Source organism: Poromitra crassiceps (genome assembly GCF_964638095.1).
Source record: "Poromitra crassiceps genome assembly, chromosome: 8".
NCBI lineage: Eukaryota > Metazoa > Chordata > Actinopteri > Beryciformes > Melamphaidae > Poromitra > Poromitra crassiceps.
Genome location: NC_139629.1, coordinates 39,522,884 through 39,549,235, shown reverse-complemented (window position 1 = coordinate 39,549,235; position 26,352 = coordinate 39,522,884). Strand labels below are relative to the sequence as shown.

The following is a 26,352-nucleotide window of genomic DNA, read 5'->3' as shown; positions in this document are numbered from 1 at the left end:
GCATTGGTTCAGGAAGTTGTGCAAATGAAGGCAGAGAGAGCAATAATGATAGTGATAGTGATAGTAATAGTAGCGATAGTGATAGTGACAGACAGTAATAGTGGCACCATGGCAAAACCTGCTCCAAATGACATCATTATGACATCATTTGGACCAGGAAGTTCTGTGAATGAACAGTGTTTAACTTCATTTTGGCAAGATGGAGGAAAGTTAAACATTGTTAATTTGCATATACCAATTCTGTAATGATACAAAGTGGCCCTTCAAGTATATTTAATATCAGAAAATGATTTTTGATACTTAGGTACAGTAAATATCAGATACTAAGGAATTTACTCAAGTAATACTCTCATAGTTGACTTTAAACTCAATCAAAGTAATTTAATATATCTGTACTTTTACTCAACTTTCAGGGACTCCATCACTGCTAATTTGTGACATTGAAATGGTACTGGTGTCATGTCTCTGACATAATGGTAGTCTACTGTTCTACTCTGGTCTGTGACATCATAATGGTACTATTTTGCTGTCTGGTCTGTGACATCATAATGATACTATGCTGTGGTCTGTGACATAATGTATCTTGTCTCATCTTTGACATCATAATGGTACTACTGCTTGACTCAATTGGCCAGTGGCGCTGCTCTTGAGGCAGAGGAGGGCGCCTGCATGGGCTAGGAGATCCCCCCCCCGTGGGGGATCAGGAGTCAAGACTCGTTGGTGGCGGACTGGGGAGGTGGGTGGGGCAAAACAACGCTTCGGAGGCTGGCTTCAAGGGAGATGGACTGCCGTGAGCTGCTGCTGCTATGATAGGCCAGAGAGAGAGAGGTGACGTAGAACCCTTGCTATATATATGAGGATTAACTGACGTCATGTTTGACGTCATAGCAGACGTCATACTAGGACTTTTGACTGACCACGTTACCGCCTTGGCGCTTCGCGATTGTACTATTCCGGCCTTCGACCTTTTTTAGCAGCTAACGGCTATTTGCGGCCGGCGCTCCCAACTCGGTCGGGCCTTCGATCTTGGTACATTAAAATTTAGCTTGGCGCTTCCCGGCTTGGCCTACTTGGCTGCCTTGGCGCGACTACCCTGACTTTCTGCTCTCTCTTTCTCTATCCCCCCCGCCCATGCAGGCGCCCTCCTCTGCCTCAAGAGCAGCGCCACTGGCCAATGGAGTCAAGCGCCAAAGCATTTGCCATGCATGCCGATTGCTAAATAAAGTTTGTCTAATCCTACCAACTGGCCTCTCCTGATTGAACTGCAGTCTGGTCTGTGACATCATGATGGTACTAATGCTGTCTGGTCTGTGACATCATGATGGTACTAATGCTGTCTGGTCTGTGACATCATAATGGTACTAATGCTGTCTGGTCTGTGACATCATGATGGTCCTACTGCTGTCTGGTCTGTGACATTATGATGGTACTAATGCTGTCTGGTCTGTGACATCATGATGGTACTAATGCTGTCTGGTCTGTGACATCATGATGGTCCTACTGCTGTCTGGTCTGTGACATCATGATGGTCCTACTGCTGTCTGGTCTGTGACATCATGCTGGTACTAATGCTGTCTGGTCTGTGACATCATGATGGTCCTACTGCTGTCTGGTCTGTGACATCATAAAGTTGGTGTTCCACTCCAGTCTGGTCTCTGACATTATAATGCTGTTCTAGCTGTCCAGTCTGTGACATAAGACGTATACTGTTCCACTACTGTCTCGTCTGTGACCTCATAAAGGTATGTCCTATACAGCTGCTGGCTGTTCTGTCAATCACAATGGTAGTGTTACCACTGTCTGCTCATATGGCACTATTTCACAGTTGTCCAGTCTTTGACATTATACTATACTATACTGTGTCTGGCATGACATCACAATGCTCATTACCAGTGGAATTGGAATATTGATTTGAAACATTTAGAACACTTTTATGACATTTTATCATTTCAAGTCACATGTGCTGTCATGATCTGATGCTATAGTGAGAATGGGCTGGCCTGAGCTATAAATCCATAAAATATATTGTTGTAAAGGCACTATTATGACCACCATGATGTTTACTGTAGCTTATTCTTTGCCTTTTTATTGAACACCATCCTACACCTTTTTGTTCATGTTTGTGTTGTGACACTGGCACTCAAAGTAGCTTTCAAAGAAGTAAACGCCTGTAGGCCCAACTTTTAAGTGCTTAAATCTGTTTGACCCCTAATGGCTGCAAAATGAGACTGGGGTTGTCGATTAAAACGTGAATTCTGGGTCTTTTAATGCAAAGTACCAACCAATTTCAAAATAGCCAAAATGTCTGAAGAAATGCACATTGTTTTGGATGCTGGATTCTCTACCCGTGGATTTACATCATATTAGGCTACTGTTAAAAGAGGAAACCTGCCTTAATAATGGTGAAGTTCTACTTCTGAAATGTAAATCAATATTAATGGAACATTATCTGTGCCATGTTGAAATGTTACAGGCAAAAAGACTGTGCATCTAATTAGCATATGAGGTTCGGGTTCCTATTGTTGTATCTTATCCTTTGTTATCACCTATCGTCCTCTGAATAATTGAGACCAGTGGATTTTTGCCTGTTTTATTTTTCTCCTTAGTCAGCAACTATATAGCTACTAGTTTTGTCCCCTAGATCAATTGCCTTGGTAACACAACCAGAGGGAGAGAGAGAGCGAGAGAGGGGGGAGGGAGAGCGAGAGAGGGAGAGAGAGAGAAAGAAAGAAAGAGAGAGAGAATTGTGCCCACAATGGCGACTGTAGGTATGCTAAATACCTCTGGTTCCTTATCCGGGGAACTACCTCTTACTCTGCTATTGGGCCATGGGGTCACGTGGTAAAAGTAACTTTACAGGGCTGCTCGCAAGTAGGAGGGCTTTATGGAGCAGAAAAACGACAAAGCTAGAAAAATTATTTTCCACTCCAGAAATTAATGATCATGAGCTCGTATTTGATGGAGTCTAACTACATTGATCCGAAATTTCCTCCATGCGAGGAATATTCGCAAAATAGCTACATCCCCGAGCATAGTCCAGAATATTACAGCCGCGCAAGCAGGGACCCTGGCTACCAGCATCACCAGGAGTTATATCCTCCTCCGCGGGCGAACTACCAAGACCGCCAGTTTAACTGTGCAAGCATCCCTGAACCTGACACGCCAAGGGGACATGGACTACCCCATTCTGCGCACCTGCTGGCAGGGAAAGGGCAACCTGCTTCATGTGAAACCCCACAGTTATCCATGTCCCCCGCCACCCCACCGGCCGCAACCTCCGCCTGCAACCAAGCCACCCCGGAGCATCCAAACAGCACAGCCTCCTCCAAGCAGCCCCTGGTCTACCCATGGATGAAGAAAATTCACAGCTCTGGTAGGCAACTTGCGTGTTTATGTCTCTGCACTCCCTGCTTCTCTCGCTCCTCTCTCCCTTTCCCTCCCTTTATCAGCCCCTCTGACTCCCATCTCTTTGCCAGCCCCTGCTCCGATAGCAGGGAAGCCTTTGAAATGGCACAATTGAGGCGGATTTACGACTCGGCATTGGTAATTACACCCACCATAAATTTTATAGCCGAGGTATACTCAGGGCAGCCGTATCGCCATGTGGCTTCTGCTGTTATGTATTGCGCGATAGAGAGAGGGGGAGAAATGAATAAGAAGAAGAAAAAAAAGATTGAGCTTTGTAATCTTGCATTAATAATTTAGCCCATAGTTGGATGTGAGTGTCCCCCTCATTACGATGAGAAGTTCTTAACTTCCCATTTAAATTTCTCAAACAGCTAAACATTCACATCCAATAAATCTTTCTACTCATATCTCAGCTGAGGCCATTCTTGTTTACCCCTCCTTTCCTCCCTTCTCTGTCTCCCTTCTCTCCACTTCTCCTTTTCCAGTGAATGGGAGTTACAATGGGACGGAGACCAAGCGGTCTAGGACAGCATACACCCGGCAGCAGGTCTTAGAATTGGAGAAGGAATTCCACTATAACCGATATTTAACTCGGCGGAGGCGCATCGAGATCGCCCATACCCTGGTTCTCTCCGAGCGACAGATTAAAATCTGGTTTCAAAACCGCAGGATGAAATGGAAAAAAGATCACAGGCTCCCGAACACCAAAGTGAGATCCACCTCCTCTTCCACCGGGTCCAACACAAGCTCAGCAGCCGGCGCTGTGCCCGCTGCCTCGGCCACTAATACTGGGGCCCCCGATGAACTCACCGGAGCACAGCATGGCGAGGATATTACCAGGTTATAAACCACCATCAAGATTGCGGATAGAAAAAGAACTGGTTATTTATAGAACAATTATATATTTTGTTTTCGTAGCTATGTGCGGTTTCCTTTAAGTCCAAAGTTATATAAAATGCATGTTATATAGCATGGATTACTGCGAATACCGATGAATTTATTTTTACGTGACACAGGGTTTAATTTATTTGAAGCAGAATTAAAATGATGTTTTTTATGAAAAAAATGTTTTGAATGAAGGAGAAAAATGTAGAAAAAAATGTACATTTTATCAAAATGTTATTGTGGGCCATTCTTTTGCCCTGCTGCCCAAGGTGAAATGCACAATCTATTTATTTCAAAAACAACACTGGAAGGAAATCATTATTATAATAGTTATTTTTGGTATAAAAAAGCTGGAACACACCATTGATCTTGAACTTGTATGTGTTTAGGATAACAATGTGTGAATTACCTCGTGTACTTCAAAAACATTTACAATTTTTGATTTACAATTTATTTCTGTGGTGTTGATGTTGTGTTTAGACCGTTAAAAGCAGATTATTGTGAAATGCAATAAACGGAGTTTAGTGTACTTGTGATAATCATATTGGTCAATAAAACAGTGAGTGTCTACTAGTTTTATATACGTTTGGTCGAACTTCATTCCAGGCCAGCAGCCACTATTGTTTTTGTTATGGAGTGATCGCCTTAGAAGTGTACAGATGCATTGTGTGACTATTGAACATTTCATGAGGGAAACAAGAATCACTGTGTCTATACAGCCTGTTTATGAATGTTGCAGCTCATTCTTGCGTTTTTAACTTAGCAATGTATATTTATATTGCCCGGTAAAAACAGGTAGTCCTGTGTGTGTGTGTTTAACCCTCACTCATAATGGACTGAAATTATTTCTGAAAACTGAAAACTGAAAATGGAATACTTTGTGCTGTGCATACGTGCAACCTCATCAATCTGAAGGGCATTCAATTAACCATAAAGACAAGCCATTGAGGCCCTCCATACACACTGCACTGCCTCTTCCAGTGCCACGAATGAAGCTCTCTGCTTCCTTCGCATTAGGCTACTGACTTGAAAATAAAGCTGCATGCGAATACTTTAGACGACCTTTTGCAATGTATTAGAAATTAAATGATAGATTGTTGTCAAAATATTCTTATTCATTTTGTAACCTAAGTAGTTACTCTGCTTTTCTAGTTCATTGCGCCATGCGACTGAGTTTTCAAATGTAAAGAGAAAAAAAATACAAAAATAAAAATAAAGTCGTGGATTACAGATAGATTCAATATAATGCGTCATGTGGTCTTCGTTAAATGTCAGTGATGGTAAAGATGATTATGTAGTATTATTTGACCTTTGTTTTGGAATAAGTAACTCATTCATATCTGACTAGGATTCTGTTGTTTTATTTTGTGTTATATGACTTTTGATGTGCTGCATTTTACTGTGGACTGCGAATTGGATAGTTTGCCTCGATGTGTGCAGCAGCATGACGACAGATTCAAACCATACTATTTCAAAAAACGGCGCTAAGCCTGCTCACTACAACGTCATCGTTACCTTTCGTTTACTGCCAAGAGGACCATGCAGCGCACTGCGAGTGTTGTTTACGACTGTATGGCAATGGACTGTATTTGACCAAATAGCCAGCCAAACTGCATTCCCTTAATGAATTAATTTATTTTTACATTAATTTCTCACATTTATTTATTTACTTATTTACTTATTTATTTATTTATTTATTTATTTATTTATTTATTTATTTATTTATTTATTTATTTATTTATTTATTTATTTATTTATTTATTTATTTATTTATTTATTTAGCTTTTTAGAACCCTAATAGTTCGACTATGCCTACAGAATCCTTAAGTTAGGACAGACTTAAGCCCAAAGACGCGCAAGAATTTGATAGATTATTGAAATTGTGACATGAATGGACATTATAAAATGCCTTGCTTAGTGGGGGGCAAAAGAGCACAAAGGGAAGAGGTATTCTCCACCATCAATCTTGCACAGAGTATTGTGCTATACTGGAATATAATTCTAATGACAACAGGCAATTTTGATCTTACCAAACATGTAGCCTACCAGACTCACATGTTTGGTAAGATCAGACCATCACATCCATATCCAAAATTCGAGAGTTTAAGTATAGCCTACATTCAACCACGAAAGCGGTTAATTTTTTGTTTTTGGACGTGGCTTTGGAAAGGCACCATAGAATGGCGGTGAGACGGCGCTGAAAAATGAATCCAGAAGCCTTTATGTTGCTGGACAGATTAGAGAAATTAATGCACGCCACAGTCGCAGCATCACTCCACTTTCTTTCTCGGCCCTGTCGCCTCATGTCGCGAAGCTGAAAAGGTACTTTATTGAAGTTTGGGGCGAAGTGGGAGAAGGCAGAGTTCACTCCGAGGACACATTTTCTGTCCCATTAGGCTCGTTTCAGTCTGGATGGCGACCTCTCCAACCCTGTGACCCGACTGGCTCTCTATACGTGTACCTTCTGTGCGTGCCCTCGCTGCTCCCCCTTGGCCTCGGCTTTCTTTGTGGGTTTTTCAGCCTATAGAGAGGCCTGTGGCAGGGCATCTCTGAATGTCTTGCTCCCTTTGTTATTTTCCGTATAGTGACCCGGGAGAGTGGCAAACTGTCGGACGGTCCCCCCTTAGCCTTGTAGGACATCCTATACGAATCTGCAGGACTTCTAAACAGGCACTTTCTTTGGAGCCTATATTTGAACGCTTTTTAAAATCGTTTACAAAAGGAGATTTGTGTTTACTTTTACAAAAGTTGAGCCTTTTTATTGTTGACCACATGCAGGTTTATGTGATGAGTGATAAAGGTATTAGTTCTCATGGTTTTGATTATGTGAACTATGGCTGTCATTCTGTAACAGACCCTGCTGACACAATATTAGAAATCTTGGCAAATTAATATTAATAACTTTATATGGCTTTTGTTTTTTCCAACATAAATATTGTGTAACTTCCTTCTATATACGCATGTTAAATTATGATTTTACTCAAATGTAACAAATCGACAACAGCTATTTTCTAAAGTTTCAAAAATAATATGTCAGTCAGAATAGAAGGCTGGGGTCACATGACTTCTGTTATGGCTTGAGAGGAAAACTGGCCTCAGGTCAGCAATTCCATTCCAAAGTAGACTACCAATTAGGAGGCCTCTGCCTGTATTGGGAACGTCAGGAGCGTTGGTTAGTGGTAATTTTTTGAATTTGACCCTGCAAACTTTCCTGGGAGACTGCATGCATCCATAACTTTGATTTTTAGCCACATATTATTCTCATATGAGGCAGCGCATAATGACTATAGCTCACACATGAATTCTTGTTCTGATCCCATTAAAACATGCAATGTGTTACAAAAACAAAAAAAAACAAAATGATAGGCCATTGCAAATATGTTGCCAAACATGAGATAGGCTATCGATATGCGTCACTGTTTGAAGTTAATTCGTGAAATGTCATCCACTATATGCCATGCAAGCAGCCTTGGGCTATATTTTATTATATGCTTGTTTTGCAAAGCACTGCACTATCACGTTTTCTTCTTCCCGAATGGCCCCAATGAGATCAATATCAATTCAAGAATTGTCTATATTGGTTTTTATGTGCTGAACAACCTGTACCACCGATTATCATGGCGAAATGTTCGACATAATTTCTTCCCTGCATGTTGATAAACTGGACAGTGACACCCTGTTGGCACCGAAACCTGCACTAATCACATTAGTCTATCATTTGAGTGTGATAGTTCAGCCTCCTGATACAGGTGCAGCCCAAATTACCCGTATGCGAACAAAGATGGTGTTTCATTTCATGCAGTAGCCTAGGCTATAGAATATAATTGCTGTTAAATCACTTGCAATCGGAGATGTACAGACTGCATGTCTGCATCTGCATCATGTACAATATGCAAAGCTTTTCCACGTTGACTTAGCAAGATGAACTTATAAGGCCCATATTAGGTCTTGTTTAATTATGGAAATAAACAGGCTTTGATTTAAAATTATTGTTAAAAAGTTCAACAAAGGCTCATGTCGTTCGTCAGTAGTAAAAATCAGTCTCGCCTCTCGCGTTTTAATGCGTACAGACTTCTGCTGCACGCAATGGAAACTTTCTCAATATTTACAGATATGCCATCATAATATTTGAGAATAGACAAACACTCAGCGTGTAGGTTTACGTTTGTAACGTTACGTTACGTTTGTAATCATTCTAACTAAGCAAGCAAATAATCCTAAAATCTATTCACTCAACGGATTTAGCAGCCTTAAAAGATCAACAACATAAATGAAAACATATTCCATGGCTACTATAGCTTGTTTGATCTGCTTCTTATCGATTGACTGGCATTCCTTAATACCGGCTCTCTTTTTGATTCCCATTTACATCTGCCTTTGCTTTAACCCATTATTTACGGCTGAAGCCAATAACTTTCAGAAATGGCACTTATTACTCATCTATTACCACCGTGCAAAATAGTCTATTTTATTTGTTTGAGTCTCACTGTTTATATTCCTCTGTCACTGGTCAGACAGACGCATGCTGCTGCATTGGTTCCCTTTATGATTTGAGATTGTTGAATCTCACACATGATTTTCAGCTCACATTGCTGCTGCTGCTGGCTGCACTTTGATTTATGAGCGCCTCAGGCGAGGGGTCTCTCTTGGAAGATATAAAAACTTTACACAAACAGCCATCAAATTGTTTGAACAAGACCAAATTCGAAACAAAATAGATCAGCTATCCGTGGTAAAGTTCATTACCTATAGAGCGTAAACCATCGTGGCTGTTGTAAAGTAAAATATTTTCCACTCGTCTCAGGTGAGTGTCTTCTTCGCCCACTTTGGTGATGAAAGGTTGGAGACGGGAGTATTGTTATGGTGTAGTGTGTTTAAACGGCAGCCATGGCAGCTGCATAAAGGCTGCGAGTTGAAACAGGGGTCACGCTGCTATTTTCCAGGGACAGAGAGGCTCTCTGCATTGACCAGAGGTGGGTGTGTCATAAATCCGTAAATCTCTCTCCTTCTTCACCCCAGGGAGCAGATGCACCATGTCTCTTTGTGTGTGTGTGTGTGTGTGTGTGTGTGTGTGTGTGTGTGTGTGTGTGTGTGTGTGTGTGTGTGTGTGTGTGTGTGTGTGTGTGTGTGTGTGTGTGTGTGTGTGTGTGTGTGTGTGTGTGTGTGTGTGTGTGTGTGTGTGCAAACGAGATTAGCATAAAACTAGATTTTAAAAGTCCATCAGACATGTTCAGATGATTTACTGTCAAGGCTGGCAAACACTCGGAGCAGGGGACGACAAAGCAGCTTGGATCAACACTTTGATATCCCACTGTAGACTCTTATATCACATCAAACAGGAAATGACGGGTTGGATAAACTTGCCTCTAATACTTTGTCATCATAACGCGTCAATGCGAAATGTTTCATTGGCCTATTTGTTGCATCGTTGAGGACCTTAGAAATTGGAGTAATTTCCCTCCGTTCAAAGTGTCAGCAGCGGCCCAGACAGTCACTATCTTTGAGTTATGAACTTTTATGATTATATTATTCACTTTTCATTAGCAAAAGTGATCTGAAGATGGGGTTGTAAGACTATTGGCAGTCCACAGATACATATAGATAGAGATAGGTCAAGTGAAAAGGCGCTTCTTCTTTGATTTGTTCCCTATAATATGATTCTCACATGTATTTGCTTGACCACCAGTTGCATTCCCATGCAGTGATGTTGCTCAATGGTGGCCTAGCTATTCGCTTTCTGTGGCTATTGGGGACAGTTGTTTTTATGTTAATCAGCGTTGACGTATCTGTGCACTCAGGTTAACATATCAGAAGATTGCTGTTTGAAACTTGAGTAGGCTAATTGCCCCGCACCATGCTGTTTAAGATTCTTAGGAGGGCTGTCACTCGCCAAAAACAATCTCTGTCGTATTGATACATCCAGATCAGATTTAATATGAAATAATAATTCATTGCAACTATATATTTTATGCATGCATTTATCTATAGAAAGCGAAAATGCATGTATTTGATAGGCTTATGCATTTTAATGCATCTACCTGTAAATGTGCTGAAATCATATTTTCAGATAACTAAAAGTTGCATTTTGTGAAATGGTCATTTGTAGCTAAAAGCTATAGGATTCATGTTTTATGTCTCCTCACATGGCAGGCCAGTAATTAAATTAACAACATGATAGTCTGTTTTAATGCACATGCTATGCAAAAGTCAGGACATGTTTGGGAAATTGACAATTGTGTCTTTTCCTCATATATGAAGTGTGTGTCTTTTCCTCATAATGTGTGTCTTTTTCCTCATACTGTATGAAGTGTGTGTCTTTTCCTCATACTGTATGAAGTGCAGTCTGCAAACTCCAGTCCTTTCATTTCACTCTGCATTGTTTACAGCAATATAGGGCACTGGGCCCATAAATCTTCTCCTTGCTCTGCCAAGACAGCGCCATTTGTATGCACCGTTTTAACCGACAGCATCCTCTGCCCATTAACGTCTTCTCCTCAGCTCTCTCAGTCTCCTCTTATCTGCCCAGCTCTGTCCCCTGGAAATGCATTAACTGATCCGTTGAGCCCTGCAAACTAATGTATTTTTTCTTTACTAAAAAGGTTAAGGAATATCTAATTTCCAATTACAAAGCTGCGTACAGAAAAGAAAACTTGTTGAAACAGTGGTGTTGTATTTCCTAGATTTTCCAGTTTGGCTAGTCGCAGATATTTCCAGCATATACCCTTTTAATCAGTTATTGGTGTGGAAAAATAAGTTTATCGACAATTACTTTGGTTGTTTGTGTCAGCAACCGAGCGAGCGTATAGGTAAGGAGGAATTGTAAAAGGGTTGACACCCAGAGCGACCGGCGCGCTTTTGTGTGAGAGAGAAAAATGATTTATTGCCACTGAGGCAGTTCAAACAGAGTTCACGGAGAATTGTGGTGGAGGCTCGGAGGAGCTAAATTATGGTCTTGCTGAGCTAGTATATCATAGATTCTATCTCCAATTCAGAGAGTGTGTTCAAGGGTTTGAGGTAAGGAAAACAAAACGAATTTAATTACTTTCCCCCATTTCATTCAACGTGAAAGTATAGTGCCTAATTCACCTCTGTATAATAATAATAATAATAATAATAATAATAATAATAATAATAATAATAATAATAATAATCGCGGTAATATACATAATTATTATTATTATTATTATTATTATTATTATTATTATTATTATTATTAGCAGTGTAGCCTAGCAGTAGTAGGCTATAGCAACAGCACTATTATTATTTGTATTATTATTATTATTAGCACTATTAGTAGTAGCAATAGTAGTAGTAGTAGTAGTAGTAGTAGTAGTAGTATAGTATAGTATAGTATAGTATAGTATAGTATAGTATAGTATAGTATAGCAGCAGGAGAAGAGTTGTTGGTGAAACAGGTGTAAGATTGGCATTATGTCTCCATGATTCATCTCCAACTTTGCTCCATTGGCCTATATATGGGCCAATGGAGCAAAGTCACTACTGGGTTTGATAAAAGAGGCATAGCGCAGAAGTGCCATTTTACTAATGGATAGCTTAACGGATATAGCAAACTCTGGCCACAATCATAATGACCGAGTTTTGAGTTTCAAATTAAAGCCAGGTCTCCAAACTAAACTTGTAGCAAATGATTTGCCTTTAGAAATCAGTTTAAAAATGAATTGCTGTAATACTAATAAACATCCAGTTGGATACAGGCCTTCTTCAAGTTGACGCATGGTTATTGGTTACCAAAACCATAAAATCATAGGAGAAAGGGCTTATATTTTTCTGTCCTTTAGAACTCAAAACGAAATTGTTAAAGTTAATGAAAACGGCTCTGACTCAAGGAGGCTCAGGTAAACAGCTCGGTGGCAGGTTGGGTGGCAGGGGGAAGGCTGCTCGTCCCAGCTATGCAAGCCTGAGTGCATAATCCATCACTGCGGTGAGACGTCTAAAGAGGGTTTTCTCGACAGCTTTGTTGTCGTGAAACACCAGAAGGAACTTATATCTTAAAGCTTAGTTCAACTGAGATTGATAATGCACATGACTTAACATGAGCCCGCACAATCCCTCTCATTTGGGGAGCTCCTCTTGCTGCACCATTTTAAATGCAGCTGGTACTTGCAATAGCTCAATGGTTCCAGTTTTTAACCCAGTTTACATATAGTTTTATATTGTTTAAATTGATTAATCACATGTTACGAGTTTTTAAGTGCAATTCTATTAGTCAGGCCTCGCCTGCTGTATTTTGGCCCACAGAGTTGACCAGAAATGTTTAGCTATCACTGGAGCTATATCATAGGACCTATCATAGGGTTTAAATGGCGTAGCACAAATCTATCTTTTATTTAACTGTATTACACCATTGTACACAGCCACCTTTTCAAGTTTCTGTTCTAGATTGTGTGTTTACATTGCATTAACTAGCCTATATGCTAACTGTAAACAGGCAGATAAGGGGTTTACTGAGTATTTCTCTCGAGCTCTTTGTCCATTCAACCGTGAAGCAAACGGGATATTTACCATCGAAAATGTCCATATACACTTTTTGAATGTTGCCTCACAGAGCCACAGCCTGCGCAACATACCATTTGCTACATACCGTGAAGGCCTGATTGATGCAAATATAGGTTATACTCATATAGAAACAATCTCTAATCATTGCCCCCTTTGTCTTTGTGTGGCAATGACTGTCAAGCCTTTGTTTGACCACTCCCAGTGAATCCTATTAACTCGAAAGCTACAATACGACAGCTATAAGCATATTATTATTAGGATATTGAAGGCAAGTTCGCCGATTAAAATGGCCGCGTGTTAGGCTACTTAATCAGTTGCAAACTAAGTCGTCCAAAAATAATATTATGTTGTTGTTTTTTACAAACAAAACGCAGACTTTAGATCAGAATGTCAAAAGATAGATTAGCAAATAGCAGGGATATCAACATAACAATGCACAATACATTAGTATTTATCAGTGTTTAATAGGGTGATAAACATCCTGCAATACAACTTATTCCGGCATTTTACGTCTAAAAAGCTTCAGCACAATAGTAAATTGAGATCGATTAGCACGTTATCCACTTGGAACAGAATCTTCGCAGCTCTATAGGACTCCTCGCGTTGCATTCCATAATAACCTACCACAACAAGTTCACGTCGATGTGCAGCTGCAAAGCGCCGGGTTCTTCTAACAAAAGCGTCCTGCCAAAAGATTAACATTGTTACAAGAAAATCAACACTCAGTTTCTACGAGGCGGTCGGCATGAACTCACTCTCTCTTTCTTTCTCCCTCTCTCTCTCTCTCCCCCCCCACCCCTGCCATTTTCTCTCTCCCCATACAAACACACCTCTCTCTTTCGCTCACTCCTTCAGAAATTGCGTATTGATTGTCCTACAGTTGTCGCCGTCTATTCATATTCCATTATATGTTTTTTTTCTTTCTATCCATAGGCAAAGAAACGCAGGCTGCCCATAGAAAATGCTCAGCTGTCTGGTGAAATATCGCAGAAGCGTCTTCGGGCGCCCCAAGTTGCCAGCGGACTGGTTCGGCGACTTTGTAACTCCAGAGCTCGGTCATTGGAGGACGGCCGCACGTGACTGTGGCACCCTTCTGGTAAATATTATTCAAATTGTTCCACATGGCTCCTGCAAACGCTCTTAATCCCCGCATGCCTTTATACTTCCAGGTTAATTAGAGATCGGATATTAGAAATTAGAGAGAGAAAAAGTGCCAGGCTTCGCTACTGTTATAGGGGATTCCTTGTTTTATATCAGAGTGCATGGACCCCCAACAACAGCCCCACCTCCCAATACAGCTGCATGGCAACAGTTTTGCTATGAGCTCTGGAGAAGTGCCCAAACTAAACGCGGGATACAATGGAAGAGGAGGCCAAGTAGCAGAACTTAATCAGCAAAACATGCCCGCTTCTGCTCATGTCACTTCTTCCAGGTTGAGCCCAGATGAGCCGTTTGGGTGCCCACTGGAGCCACTGGTCCACCGCCATGACAAGGGCAAGCTGGACATCAAGAGCAGGAGCTGCAGTCTGTTGACCATCTGCAGTGACGGATTAATTTTCCCCTGGATGAATCCAAGGACAACTGACTCAGATCAATCAGGTAAGTCTGCTTTTGTTTTTTTTTGCTGTAAGCCAGTGGTTTCTCAAAGTGGGGTCCGGGGACCCCCAGGGGTCCTTGAAGGGTTCCAGGGCATCCCCAGCAAAAAAAGGAGAATAATTTTATTTGAACTATAATTCGAAAGTAACACAATGACGGAATGTTATGTCTGTTTTGGTCATGGGATTCATACACTTTCTGTATAACACTTAAAACTCTTATCAGGTGGGGGACCCGGGGGAAAAAAATCCTATCAAATGGGGGTCCGTGGTCTAGTTTGTGTCAGTGTAGGGGTCCTTGATGTGAAAAAGTTAGAGAAGCACTGCTGGAAGCTAAGTGTGTTCTTATACACTGAATGCACAAACTATTGGGGTCACTCACTCTTTTCATTAAGTACACTGATGAGGTAGGTCAGGAGAAAAACCTTCTCGCTTATTGATTTCCCTCATCAAATCTATACCAATCATAAAAGAGGAGATGTTGGTACAGACAAGAAGATGATTTAGAGCAGTGATGCTCAAACTTTTCCATATCAGGGACCACTAATTTAGTCCACATTATAGAGCTACGGACACCATTTAATATAGTCCCCCATTGAGATTTTGTCTCTCAGACCCAAATCTGACAATATTTTGTATTGCCAGATATGATTTAGTCCAGAAGTCCAAGACAATCTATTATAGGTATATGAGATAAGAGTGAAACTATGATCCAAACAATCATTATTCTTCTCTAAATGTGTTAACTTCTTGTAAATGAAATAATGCTGAAGTTGACCAATTCATCAGTTTGCTGGGGGCACCCTGGAAACCCCCTCAAAGACCTCTGGTGATCCCCGGACCCCAGGTTGAGAACCACTGATGTCTTTAGAGAAGTCTAAGTCAATATCAGCAAGATGTTCCTAATATTTCGTACATTCAGTGTATACAACGTAAACATTGATATTCAACCACTCTAAAGCTGTAGGGGCTGAATATAATTTTTGATTGATATCAACATGAAAAAATCTGACAATGAGATAACATGGTGAGTACACATAGCCTACTCTAAGTAAAAGCCCACAGCTAAGCACTACGAATTTCAGACTTGTTAGCACATTTTATAAACAGGGAAATAACACCTCTAAATGCTTAAAAGCAGAATAACCTATCACCCGCGCAAAATACTGTTTATCATGGCACAAATTTGCTCCATTCATCAGAAGTGTAGTCTCTCTCTCTCCCCTAGGTATAAATATGTATATAGAATAGTGAATGTGACAGTACAATATACCCAATATAATTTCATTTTCACGTTCATAGTTTTTAGTTTTCAGTGTTTTCCCAGTCCTCCCCGTCAGACCCAGCGATGTTCAAAACAGAGAACTTGCAAAAGGGCAAGCAAGCAAATTGGCCTTTTTCAATTATAGCATTATATAGTAGGTCACTTACACTCGTGATTGATTCTTTTTCACAGAGGACCATAAATAAACATCACTATCTGACCTATACAAGACAAAACTAGCATGTAACAATGTAGCCACAGTCAAACAATATAGTCGGGTATAATTTAGGTGTATACTTCTCTCGCTATAGGCGAATATAGGCTGTATTTAAAGTCCATTAACCTCCTGTATGCTACATTGTTATCAACAGGGCCCTGGTATTGCACATATACATGTCAAATGGAATCTCTAATGGCGGTTATTTTCAGTGGTGGTCCCAAGGTACCTTTTAAGTGACTGAGATGGGGATTTGACAGGTCTGCTTCCGTGTGTAGCTGTGATTAATGTGGCCTGTCAGACAGCCGTAGTGGCATCAGATGTTTCCCCCAGACTGCTTCTTCGGGAGGTAACTTTCCCCGAACACATGACACAAAGACAGCCAGACTTGTACAGTGTCTCAAGCATGACGGAAGACAAAGGCTATGGGCTCTACTTTGTCTCAGGTTGATTGGTTGAGTATTACCATGGGTCTTACTGGTACTTGATCTTCCACTTCCAGTCCTTCTGAGGAGGTTCTCAGAGGGTTTTTTTCCTCTCTGATAGACTTGCTAGTTAATGTGACACTTCCTTTTCTTTTATGCCCTTGTCTCTCTACGTGCATCAGTCGGCAGCGCCGGTGCAGAGGTCGATCTCCAAGGCAGAGGCAGACACAGCAGTGCCAGGAGGGAGAGGACCGCCTTCACCAACAGCCAGCTTCTGGAGCTGGAGAAGGAGTTCCACTACAGCCCTTACCTGTGTCGGCCCCGGAGGCTGGAGATGGCGGCGGGGCTGCACCTCACCGATCGCCAGGTGAAGATCTGGTTCCAGAACCGCAGGATGAGATACAAGAAGGAACACAAGTACAGACCGGCGGCGAAGCCGTCCCACTGGGCCCCATGCAGCAACCCCTCTCCAAGACTGAGTTCATGTGCTGGCCACCTGATGTTCCCAGGTGCCTGTGTGGTCAGAACTTCCTCCACCTCCCCAGATCTGCACTTCATGGATTACACGCATATGTCCTCTTCCCCCTTTGGTGGTCACAGTGAGGCCAACGGCAGCCAATGTATTTGTGCTAACTCTGTGGAACTGCCCCACATGAACTGCATTCCTCTATCTGTTGCAGATGTTCCCCAGTCCTCCTGTCCTGGCATCGATAGTAGTCATAGTCATCACCATGCTGGCATTGCAAAACTGGCCCTAGGGCCCAATAATGGCCATCCCTCCTGTGCTCATCAAAACCTCAATGATACATCTACTCTTACTTACTTATGAAAGATTGGTAGGCGTCAGATTAGCATTCCTGGATTGATATCCCCTTAACATGCCCTTTCACTATTCATTGAACATTCTAATTAAATGATATGAACTGATCTTAATTACAGGATAGCCACAGAGATATAATTGTATCTCTCAGTCACGGTGACTGAAGGCTTTGAGCGTTCCAGTCGATCCACACTCGCTGCCTATATTACACCCGGCGTGCACACGCCACATTTCGAGGGTGCATTTGAGCAATAAAATAATCACACAAGTGGTTCGTTTGGTTGTCGTTTTGTGACCGTTTGTATCGTTGTGCATGTGTTTAATGCATGTTTTAATCATCCTATGACTCCATTTTTGTATTCTCCCCCTATTGTCACAGATGATAGATAAGTGGTTGTCAGTTAGCTGGTTTATACGTGTCATAGTAGGCCTCTTTTTCATATTGTCGTGATGATGTACTGTAAATAGCGGGTCAATTGTGTCAAATGTTTACTGTGAGTGTGAAATGAGCAGAGGAATGTTCATATTGAATGATGTTATATTTTTGTTACAGCCATTAAAGGATACAATGAGTCTTTGATACCCGTTCTTGATTAATTGCGATGTCATATACATCCTTAATAAATGCATTTGGGAAAACTGTAGCTCTTGTGTGTAATGTTTACCCTATTCATTGCTTATTAGAATTACATTTTTTTTCCAACAGTAGTTTGTGATTAAGGAGTGTTGGATTCGATCCCAAAAAGAAAAAAAAAAATACAGAAAGATTCTGTAATCAAAGGAAGGCATGCTTTGGATTCATTGAAAACTCTACAATATTGTGCATTCAAGTTGCACAATCTTACCACATAAGCCTCTCCCCTCGCTCCTGCCTCCCAAGTTCCCCGCCATTAATCACGGAGACAAGGCAGTCTTTCCAGCACTCCAACCACAAGCTCTGAAGCCACACTGGGCACCATGACAAGATCTCCTGCCTCCTCCTTCACAACCCACAAGCCTTTTCAATAGCCAAATTGTAGTGCTGCAAGTCGGGGCTGGCCTCCCTCTCAGGGGGCATGTTAGTTGCACGGCTTAGAAGCCCTTCAAGCAGCCCCATAGGCCACAACAAGACCCAATGCGGTTCAATCACTAACGACAACATTTTCTTTTCAAGAACAATGAGGAGACGTTGTTGTCTTTTAACAGCGTCCACTTTGCCATTCTGACATGTTGGATTCTTCACAGTAAACCCTAGCTATGTCATGGAAAAGTTATTTTCCTTTCTCTCTCTCTCTCTCTCTCTCTCTCTCTCACTCTCTCTCTCTCTCTCTCTCTCTCTCGCTAATTTTGATTTCAAGGTTTCTGCTCTCGTAGCGCTAAATTATGCACACGGGACATTATGCATTCGTCTGACAGAAGTGGGTCACAGGTTCTCTAGGGTCTCAACAGTTGTACACGTCAAAGATAGACAGTAACTCTCATAGCCATATGATGAAGGACCTGAACCTCCTCGCGCACCCGATAATGTAACCTCTAATATCAACGTTCTAAACATATTTCGGACATGTTGACAGCTTTATATCAGTGGCCTTTCTGTAAATGAGCCGTGTTAAGAGACCACTGACAGCTATGAAATGGGAGAGGTGATGGGGAAGCTTGAACCCCTAGTGGTCCTGGATAGAATGACTTCCTGCCCCTAATTTATTGCCCAATCAGTTTCTGGATCAAGTATCACATGGTTTCTATGTGACACGATTTGCAACAAGGTCTCTGTGTAGAGATACCAGTGGGCCTTTAAACTGTAGCCACTGAGATTTGGAATGAAATAAAATACATCACATCGGCATCAAAGAGGTGGTGACAGTATCTTGGAAGGTGTAGGCACAGGGAGAATCATTTAGGAGGAAACTAATAAGAGAAGAGAAGATGAAACAAGGGTGAGTTTAGCAGAAGAGCTTCCACACACATAAGCTATCTGCGTGGGCTATGTGCACTTACAGAGAGGCAAAGAGAGAGAGGGGGCTGGGATCCTGAGGAGGAAAGACAGAGCAGACAGTGCTGGATTCCTAAGATTCTTGCATATGCCGGGTGATTTATGGTGTTAATGGAGCCTGGGATGAGAGAAGACTGAATAGGAGCCTTACCTCTGGTTGCTCAACACATTCTCCTTCCACACACTAAAAGGCAGGAGAAGCCACGTCGGAGTGCAGTAATTCACTGGATGGGGTCAAGGGGGATCCCCAAGGGTCAATAAAAGCCCCCCCCCAAGGGCCCCACTGCCCCACTGCAAGGGGGGCTAGTCTTCTTCAATTTCAACATTAAGTTAGCCAGTTGTTCTCACACTGGGTAGCTGGGTAGCGACTAAAGTTATTATTTCCCTTTAACTCACTTACCCCCGCCCCCCCCTCCCTCCATTTGGCGACATCTATTTTGGAAGCAGATCTACAAGGTAACAAATCCCTATAATCCTATGTTTTCTTTTGGAGGGGGGGGGCTTTGATCAGACATGGAGCCATGCTTTTAGAGGATCTTTGAAGTGATGAATGACGCCTGCCGCGGTGCCATGCAAAAAGCTTTGGTTACGGTCCATGATTCCAAATGTGTTCTGTCTTTTACAGTGGCTGCACCACTGTCCCGTCTGCACCACTGTCCCGTCTGCACCACTGTCCCGTCTGCACCACTGTCCCGTCTGCACCACTGTCCCATCTGCATCACTGTCCCGTCTGCACCACTGTCCCTTCTGCACCACTGTCCCATCTGCACCACTGTCCCATCTGCACCACTGTCCCACCTGCTTCACTGTCCCATCTGCACCACTGTCCCATCTGCACCACTGTCCCGTCTGCACCACTGTCCCTTCTGCACCACTGTCCCATCTGCATAACTGTCCCATCTGCACCACTGTCCCGTCTGCACCACTGTCCCGTCTGCACCACTGTCCCATCTGCACCACTGTCCCATCTGCACCACTGTCCCGTCTGCACCACTGTCCTGTTTGCACCACTGTCCCGTCTGCACCACTGTCCCTTCTGCACCACTGTCCCATCTGCATAACTGTCCCATCTGCACCACTGTCCCGTCTGCACCACTGTCCCGTCTGCACCACTGTCCCATCTGCACCACTGTCCCATCTGCACCACTGTCCCATCTGCACCACTGTCCCGTCTGCACCACTGTCCTGTTTGCACCACTGTCCCGTCTGCACCACTGTCCCATCTGCACCACTGTCCTGTTTGCACCACTGTCCCATCTGCACCACTGTCCCATCTGCACCACTGTCCCGTCTGCACCACTGTCCCGTCTGCACCACTGTCCCGTCTGCACCACTGTCCCATCTGCACCACTGTCCTGTTTGCACCACTGTCCCGTCTGCACCACTGTCCTGTTTGCACCACTGTCCCATCTGCACCACTGTCCCGTCTGCACCACTGTCCCATCTGCACCACTGTCCCATCTGCACCACTGTCCCGTCTGCACCACTGTCCCATCTGCACCACTGTCCCGTCTGCACCACTGTCCTGTTTGCACCACTGTCCCATCTGCACCACTGTCCCGTCTGCACCACTGTCCCGTCTGCACCACTGTCCCGTCTGCACCACTGTCCCGTCTGCAGCTGTTGTGAAACTGACTTTGGGGTTAGACTTGATAAATGCTTCATGCATTAAGAGTGCTCTTGAGCTGCTGTGAAACGGAAATGAAAGCCCTGTATGCTGAACAAGGACAAAGCGTTTTAAAGTACATTTCAAAGCATTTGCTGCTGAATTAAAAAAAAAACATGCCTAAGACTTGTCATAGTATCATCGCAGTATAAGTTGCTGTTGTCTAATGGAGTCTCTCATGGTATAAAGTCGTAATCCCTTCAATTATATGGGGCTGAGTTTGATTCCAGAGATATCCACCCTTTGAAGAAAAAAACGTGCCGTCTATTGCAACATGGTTGTTACAAAGAAACTTAAGTCATCTTAAGACATTTGCTTACAAAAATATTACGCTTTTGAGGACATAATCATTTGCATGTTGGAAATATCACCTGAGGAATTTCTGGTAGCAACAGTCCTTCCTAAAATGCATATAGGTCTAATATTTTACTTGGTAGCACTTTACAACACAGCTTGCAACAACATGGTAATAGGGAGGTAATAGTGTGATAATAAAGAGGTAATAATTAAGTAAACCATTAAATTGTTAGCAGGTTACATTGTTACCAAAACGATACTATTACTAGTCTGACTGACTGGAAGCAGGCTGTGGGGATAAGGAATGCCATTGGGAAGGGAAATCCATTTCCGCTCCCTGGGTGTCGCTCTCAAATGCCCCCGCCTCTGTGAAACAACCACAATGTTAGCTAGCAAGCTAACAACCAACACGTTGAAAATGGCCAGTTTTCACAAAGTTTTGCATTGTGGAATAAGGCAGACCTGCTATACTTTTGGTGGATGGTTGTAAAGTTGTAACAGAGCCTTTCCCCCCCACTATACCAGAGTGAGAGTAAGAGGAGCCAGACTCTCTCCTACGCTGGTACAGTGCAAAACGGAGATAGTCTGGCAACTATACTACTATACTATTGAATAGTTTTGCGTAGTTTCCCCATTATTACTCTTTGTTTCTGGCCCCTTATTGCTCCGTTACATATCAGTCTAATATTACCCAGATATAACCATTGTTAATACCAAGCTATTGCCTTATTACTTTGTAATTATATGGTATTACCTAATTATGACCCTATTACTATTACCGCATATTACCATGTTGTTACCAAGCTGTCATGTAAAGTGCTACTGTAAACTCTTGTACCTAAATGACTGCCATATATACTTTAGGCCAATAATGAACAAAAATACTAAACTTTTATACTTGGCCTTTGGTAGATTTTGTTCATTTTATGACCTAGTAACCTTCTCAGCTTTCTTCTCTCCTCTCCAGCAGTAAGTGTGCTGCCCACCACTCTCTCTCCAGGTGCTTGTTGCTCAAGATGATTGTTAAGTATCAATTTCCTGTGTCACCTTTATGGGTTTTATTTATTTGTCTGCTCCCTCATGCGGACCGGCGCCGGAGCATCACTCAGGTAGATGGATTATAACTCACCTGCTACGACTCATCCGTCTTGGAAATTTGACTTCCTGAATCTCATACAACTGTTACTGTCATATTACGGCGCGGCATTATCAAGATCAATGACATTTTAAATGCTTTCCAGTTAAGGATGATCGGTGACAATAAAAAGGTAAGTTGGTGATGAAACTGCCTCAGTGGTGAGCGGCGTTGCTGCACAGTAAAGGGAGTCACCTATGTAGCGCGGCTTCTCCTTCTGAAAAGCGCGGCGTTAAATGAATGAACTCGTAATCACAACAGTCACCCTGGTAAATGTCACACGATGATCATTATGGATCACTCAGGAATAATTGAACCCCCAATGGCTTTATCACACTGCATGTAATCAATGCACACGATCAGTTTGATAATTCTTGCATAAAAGCCTTATGGAAATATCTTGCAGGCCAGAGAGGCCATAAACATATATACAGTATGTGAAAACGTTGGTAATACATCAGCATGAGCATAGTTATATCCAATAACCTATGCATCCAAAGTTTTAAGTTTCAATCTTCACCAAGTTTGACATTTTTATTCTTTTGACGGCCAATTCTTACTGGGCCCCAATCCCTATGGGATCATCTGCTTGACAGCTCCTGTATACAGTATCATCATGTCAGGTCATATTTTACTATGCAGGTAGACCAGTGTTTCTCAAAAGTATCCACATCAACGACCCCTAAACTGAGACAAATGAGACCACCCTTTTTTGATCATATTTTGTGCCAGGGTCCTCCATCTGACGCGATTTTTGCTTTTAGATGTTTTACATGTATTACAGAAAGTGTATGAAACCCGTAACAAAAAATAGTCATACATTCTGTCATTGTGTTAGTGAAAATAAATGATCCCCCTTTTTTGCTGGGGGCCCCCCCCTGAAACCCCCTCGAGGACCCCCTGGGGTTCCCCCGGACCCCACTTTGAGAACCCCTGAGGTAGACTAACTCGTCCAGGTTGTGAACATGCAGGGACTGCATAACAAAAATCCAAAAAAATAAAAGCACTCCGTCTCTCTCCCTGCAGCGAAAACAACGGCGCCCGTGCGAGGGAGAATATTGCAGCGTGTGCTGCAATGATGAACATTTCCCCCTGTTTCATGTTTAACCCTGCTCATTTCCCACAGTAAGAACTCCGGAAACACACAAGTGTGCACAGCAGCTCGGGGGGAAGATGACTGATGGCTTGTTGTCATGATGTTTGGGATTCTGCCGACGCCAAGCCTCTTGGCTCACAGAACCTGTGAAGCGCTGCGATACATACTACAGGCTATTGTTGAAAAGTCTTGGTATTAGCAAGGTATTACTTCATTGTCATGTTGAGGCTGTGCACAATGCAGTTATCTGTAATGTCCCTCGCCATTTGCACGGTGGTTGCATCGGATTTATGATTATGGTTCATGTACTAGTGTGACACATTTCATGGTAGTCGACAATCAAGCAAGGGGGATTATTTGAATCATAAGTAATAGGGATATATCGGCAATCATATCTGTATCGGCCGATGTTAGTGATTTTTTAATATATCTTATCGGTCCAATGAGCAAAATAACAGCAATGTTAATATCGGTTATCGTATTGGCCAAGATTTTCATATTAAGAGTGCAGTAAATATATGAGGGCTTTTACAAATGTTTTGGAAACAAAGAAAGACATTTTGTTTTTCAAACTCCCAGTGTTGACATGTGCTTCTCATTAACATTATGTACAACATTTGATTATCATAGAAACTTGTTTTTATACAGATCATATCGAAATCTGTAAATATTGGTTATCGGCCATAACAGCAATGTTAATATCGGTTATCGGTATCGGCATCCCTAATCTCAAGAGATTTTTTTTCCCCCTCCAAGTGTCATTCCCTGGATTCTGTGTGGGCGAGGTAAACATCTAAGCTAGACCTTTCTTCGGACACAACTATTTTTCAGAAATGTCAATATTTGAAATAAGCTGACATGCTCTATCAATCATATAGATAGCCATTCTTCAAATGGTCAATGTGCCACACTTGAATATCTGTGTCTACCTGTGGGTCTGTGTCTCTGCCTCACCCTCCACCCACCCCACCCTCAGTCCCTGACTCTTTCAGTCTGTCTCATCTTCTCTCTCTCTCTCTCTCTCTCTCTCTCTCTCTCTCATTTCCTCTCTCTTCCTCTCCCTCTTCACCCCTCTCTCAGCCATATCATACCTTTATGACAGCATGATGATGGCACGCTGATGAGCTCGGGAGCTCTTGTGAACATGGCAGAGATGGCCGTCACCCTCCTGTCCCCGCGTGTCACGCACCCAGGCACTGCATTAACGGCAATGACTCCTCTGCTCGGCGGTGACAGTCATCTGTCAGCGCCGGTTAATTCCCAGTCCTTCTGAGGGTCAAGAGCTGACAAATAATGAGGCCTGACAGTGTTGGAGAGGGTTAGACAAGGGCCTGGTGTCAGCAGCCGCCATAGCATCATTACAAGCCACTGTCAGCAGCAAGGGTCAGAGGTCAATACGAGCCAAGGAGGTAATCCTAGCACGGCCGCGCGGTGATCCCGGAGCCTCGACTCTCTATTGACACACATCAGAGCGTGGAGGCAAACAAATTAGCATCAGTCAATATCTCTCACTCCTCCTGACACAGCCACCCAGCCATGTTTACCTCACCTCCAGTCAAAACAACACAGACAATAGTGCTCGTGATGGAAAATGCCTGCGCTAAAGGACGTTTTAGGGTTGGCTGCACCAGCTTTGGCAGACTGATGACTGCAGTGTCATTATAGGAATTTTTCTGCTCTGTATGTAAATAGTGTTGGGAATGTAGTCGTGTTAGGTCCAATTTCATTAAATTGTGAGATTTCTCTCTTTCTTATTTCTGGATTTCCTCAGCCAGCCCCCTGCCAGATTTGTGGTTTAGGGTTAGACAAGCTGTCCAGTCAAAGGAGCCAGCTCAACATCTCTTGTTTTCTGTGCTGCTGAAGGAGATCATAATATAACTTCTGTTGTGAAAAGGTGCAGCTAGGGCATTGATGTGGAAAACCACTTCAAATATGCTAATCAAACATATGGCACTTCTAGAAACAAACACAGATCTGTATCCTTGTCCTACAAGATAGAAAAGGTTACTTGGTTTTAAATGTAATTTGAATGCGTCCGAGGGCTAGCACTATATAGGCTGCATGGGGATGCTACACTTTTTTTCGTTTTCGTTTGCATATACCGAGAAAGGAGAGATTGCTAACACCTGTTTTTTCTCCTCTTCCTTCCCCTCTCTGCAACCCCTTCTCGCCCCCTCCCTCTGCTGAAAGCCATTACAGAAATACAATTTCTAATACCTCCGCACAGGTCTTCGATCGACTGCAAACAAATTTATATTCAGGCGGTAAACAGAAAGCTGCAGAGATTTATTTATTGAGTGTGGAGGAGAGAAACAAGCTAGCGTGTGAACCCTGGGTAACCTCAGAGCTGACATGAAGATGGATAAGTGTACCATGCAAATGCATGGAGGGAAGGGATATATTGCACTCAGTCACTCAGCACATCGCTGCCTGTAGAATCCCATTAACTCCCACAGCTGGGACCATATTTCTGTGTTGTGAGAATGCAGTTAAGAAGTTGTTCATTACACTGAATTGTTTTGTAATTACTGGAGACTTAAAAGTGATATGAAATATTGTTAAAATGATCATATAACAGCAACAATAGCTGTTACCTTGTTTGTTTTTGTTTTTCATTAAATGTTATTTTTTGTTACTTATTGTTACTTATATGTATTCATTATTTTGTCAAAGTATCTGATCCTAAAAATAATACAGATAATAAACAATAAGACAATAACAATAATGGGGGGGAAATAACATAATAATAATAACAATAATAACAATATCAATAATAATAATCATAATAATAATAATAATAGAACTGTCGTTTTAATCATTTATTTTGCCTACATCTGATGTGACTTTCTGTTATTATTAACAGATTGATCCATGCATCATCAAGAACAACAAAAACATACATTGTAATAATGATTCTGTAACTTCACAGCCAACTTCACCACACTGTCTTCAATGATCTGATTTTTTTATAATATATATTGACTAATAAACGAACTAAATAACATGAAAAAAATGTGATCTCAGGACACTTGAATAAAAGAACAGACATAAATAA

At 42.2% G+C, this 26,352-nt stretch overlaps 1 protein-coding gene across 1 annotated transcript; it reads left to right on the top strand.

Moving 5' to 3' along the window:
- Positions 1-2,877: 2,877 nt before the first annotated feature.
- hoxc4a (homeobox C4a) lies at positions 2,878-4,255 on the top strand (the record flags this gene model as incomplete). The annotated part of the gene is made up of 2 exons (XM_083642316.1): positions 2,878-3,373; positions 3,894-4,255. Exons 1-2 carry the CDS (start codon positions 2,938-2,940, stop codon positions 4,253-4,255), a joined length of 798 nt encoding a protein of 265 aa, XP_083498442.1. The 5' UTR covers positions 2,878-2,937.
- Positions 4,256-26,352: the final 22,097 nt, after the last annotated feature.